Genomic DNA, 2,737 nt, shown 5'->3' with positions numbered 1-2,737 from the left:
CAACAAGTGGTCTCCTCGGGTCCTCCTAAACCTCCAACAAGTGGTCTACTCGAATCCTCCTAAACCTCCAACAAGTGGTCTCCTCGGGTCCTCCTATACCTCCAACAGGTGGTCTTTTCGGGTTCTCCTATACCTCCAACAAGTGGTCTCCTCGAGTCCTCCTGAACCTCCAGCAACAGGCCCCCTCGGGTCAGTCAAAACAACTGTAATCAAACAGAAGAACTGTTTCTTTGGTTAGAAGTTGTAAATAAATTTGAAGGATTTGCTGTTGCTAGATGTTTTGGACCATCAACCTTATCTAGGTCAGATTTGGACATTTGCACATAAAGTTGAGAACCCCCTGTTTTATATTTGTGTGTGTGTGTGTGTGTTCACACTTATAAATGAATGTGTTTCCAGTGTTTCTGTGTTTCCCCTCATCATACTGTACATTCCTGCAGACTGGTATATAAACTTGTCCCCGTGTCTCACAGGACTAAAAGAGTCCATGTTTTCTGTGGTTGTCCTTCAGGTTGGTCCATAAAGCCGGGCAGCCTGCAGCAGCTCAGCAGCTCCATGTTTGATCTCTCTAACCCTCAGAGCCATATGCAGGTGAGACATCATCTAATCTCTGCTCTCACTGTTTTTACTGTCAGCTGAGACTAAATATAATTTACCAGTTCCCACTGTCCTAAGCAGCTCAGGAAAACTCGTCAAACAACAAACATTTTAATAGTTTTTCTGTTTTAAATTAAGGTTCAAACATCAAAGTTTTTTTTTTTTATTATCATCAAACCCTGAAACAGGTTATTTAACAGAATGATTAGATTTATTAGTTGAGTCTGTGGGATTAAAGGACCTCAGTTTATATCGTTCACCTTCAGACGATGACGATGCTTTTACTCATGTCTGTGTGTCCATGTGCTCATTTCTAGTGTTAGCAAAATATCTCATGGACCACTGGACAGATTTGAATAAAACGTGTTACTTATGTGGTTACTAGAACATAAGTGCTAATATTTAGTCAAATATTGTTAATATTTATTTATCAAACTAGAGAAACTCTGTTTTCTGTCAAAAGACCGCTGAGAACTGTTGAACTTTGATTAACGAGCTAAAACTGAAATTAAAAGAAGCTAAAACCAGCTTAATCATGACAAAAAGCTAAGCTCAAATAAGTATAATAACAATAGATAAAAGCAAATATTAGCTAAATGTAACTAAATTAATTTTTTTTTTATAAAGCTAAATTGGAGCTGAATGCCAAAATGGACAAAAACATAGCTAAAAGCTAAAATTAGCTTAAGTCAAGTTAAAACCTTTAATTAGAAAAAATGTATCAAAGCTCAATTAGCATAACTATAAATAAACGATGCAACTATAAAACTGTAGCTAAATTCTAAAATTAACTAAACAATTGCTGAAGGTTAAATTTAGCACTTACATACCTTACAACTAAGCAAAGCCAAAGCTAAGAGCTAAAATTATCCCCCCAAAGCAGCTAAATGTTAAAATTAGCTGATTGCATTTGCAACATAAAACTAGCAAATCTGTAGCTTCTTTCATTCCCTTTTCAGGGGACACCATAGCAAATCGTCCTCCATGTCCTCTGAATCTAGCTAAAATTAGCAAAGTACTGGTAGTAACCGAGAGCAAACATTAGTAAAATTGTAGATGAGGTAAAACGGTAATGTTGGTGAGCAAAACGCCGACATTAGTAACACCATATCTAAAACCCAAAGATCGTAAGAAGAAATCTAAAATATATTAAGAACATTTTGAATGAACTGAAATTTTTAAAAGTATTTCTGTGGGGGTGGCGCAGTTGGTAGAGCTGCTGCCTCTCAACGAGGAGGTTGTCGGATCAAATCCCGGCTGAGGACCTTTCTGGGTGGAGTTTGCATGTTCTCTCTGTGCATGCGTGGGTTTTCTCCAGGTACTCCGGTTTCCTCCCACAGACCAAAAACACGCATGTTAGGCTGATTGGTAACTCTAAACTGTCCTTAAGTGTGAGTGAGGGAGTGAATGGTTGTTTGTCCCTGTGATGGACTGGAGACCTGTCCAGGGTGTACCTGCCTCTTGCACAGTGACTGCTGGATATGGACACCAGTGAACCCCATGACCTAAAAAGGAAGAAACGGGTAAAGATAATGGATGGATGGATGGTCTAAAAAGTATAAAAGTTAATAATTCTAAAAGTTATAGCTCAATATTCCTGGTCGAGTTGATCATTTTCGTTTGGAAACAGATAAAAGATCAAAGCATGGAGAAGTAGTTTTATTACAAAAACAGTACAAGAGACACTGTATCAGGAAAAGAATAGTATGAATGCTGACTCTGCATTTACAGAAAATGACCAAAATGTCATATTTGCTTGGTGTCTGTGCAGCGGTTTGACTCGTCCAGCACCTTCAGCAGCACATCCACTGTGATCAGCTCCATGGATAGCAGTCTGGGTAAATATGTGTACATCAAATCCCTTTTGGTTGTAATGAAAATTTATTCTATTTTGAGGCTGCTTGACTTCAGCCTCCCTGTTCAATAGATGCAAAGTCAAGCCCGACAACATTTAAAGATGTTGTAGAGGTGTGGAACAAGATGCTTATCTCACTAACAAGATACAAGACTCACCAGAAAGACACTAGGCTCACAAGACACATTACTGGACACATGAGACAAAATAATAGGCCCACAAGACGATATACTAGGTCCTTGAGATGGGGAAACTAACCCCGCAAGATGAACTAGCCCCACAAGA

At 38.8% G+C, this 2,737-nt stretch overlaps 1 protein-coding gene across 1 annotated transcript in view; it reads left to right on the top strand.

Moving 5' to 3' along the window:
- Positions 1-2,737, top strand: part of LOC119427056 (tandem C2 domains nuclear protein) — a 19,747-nt gene that overhangs the window by 3,734 nt on the left and 13,276 nt on the right. Inside the window, exons 5-6 of the mRNA XM_037694633.1 lie at positions 512-591; positions 2,369-2,435. Coding sequence (XP_037550561.1) covers positions 512-591; positions 2,369-2,435 — 147 coding nt within the window. The remainder of the gene's footprint in view (positions 1-511; positions 592-2,368; positions 2,436-2,737) is intronic.

This window comes from Nematolebias whitei, chromosome 21 (genome assembly GCF_014905685.2).
Source record: "Nematolebias whitei isolate Nwh7 chromosome 21, NemWhi1, whole genome shotgun sequence".
In the NCBI taxonomy this organism is placed as follows: Eukaryota; Metazoa; Chordata; class Actinopteri; order Cyprinodontiformes; family Rivulidae; genus Nematolebias; species Nematolebias whitei.
The sequence above is the reverse complement of the archived record's forward strand: the minus strand, read 5'-3'. Positions and strand labels throughout refer to the sequence as shown.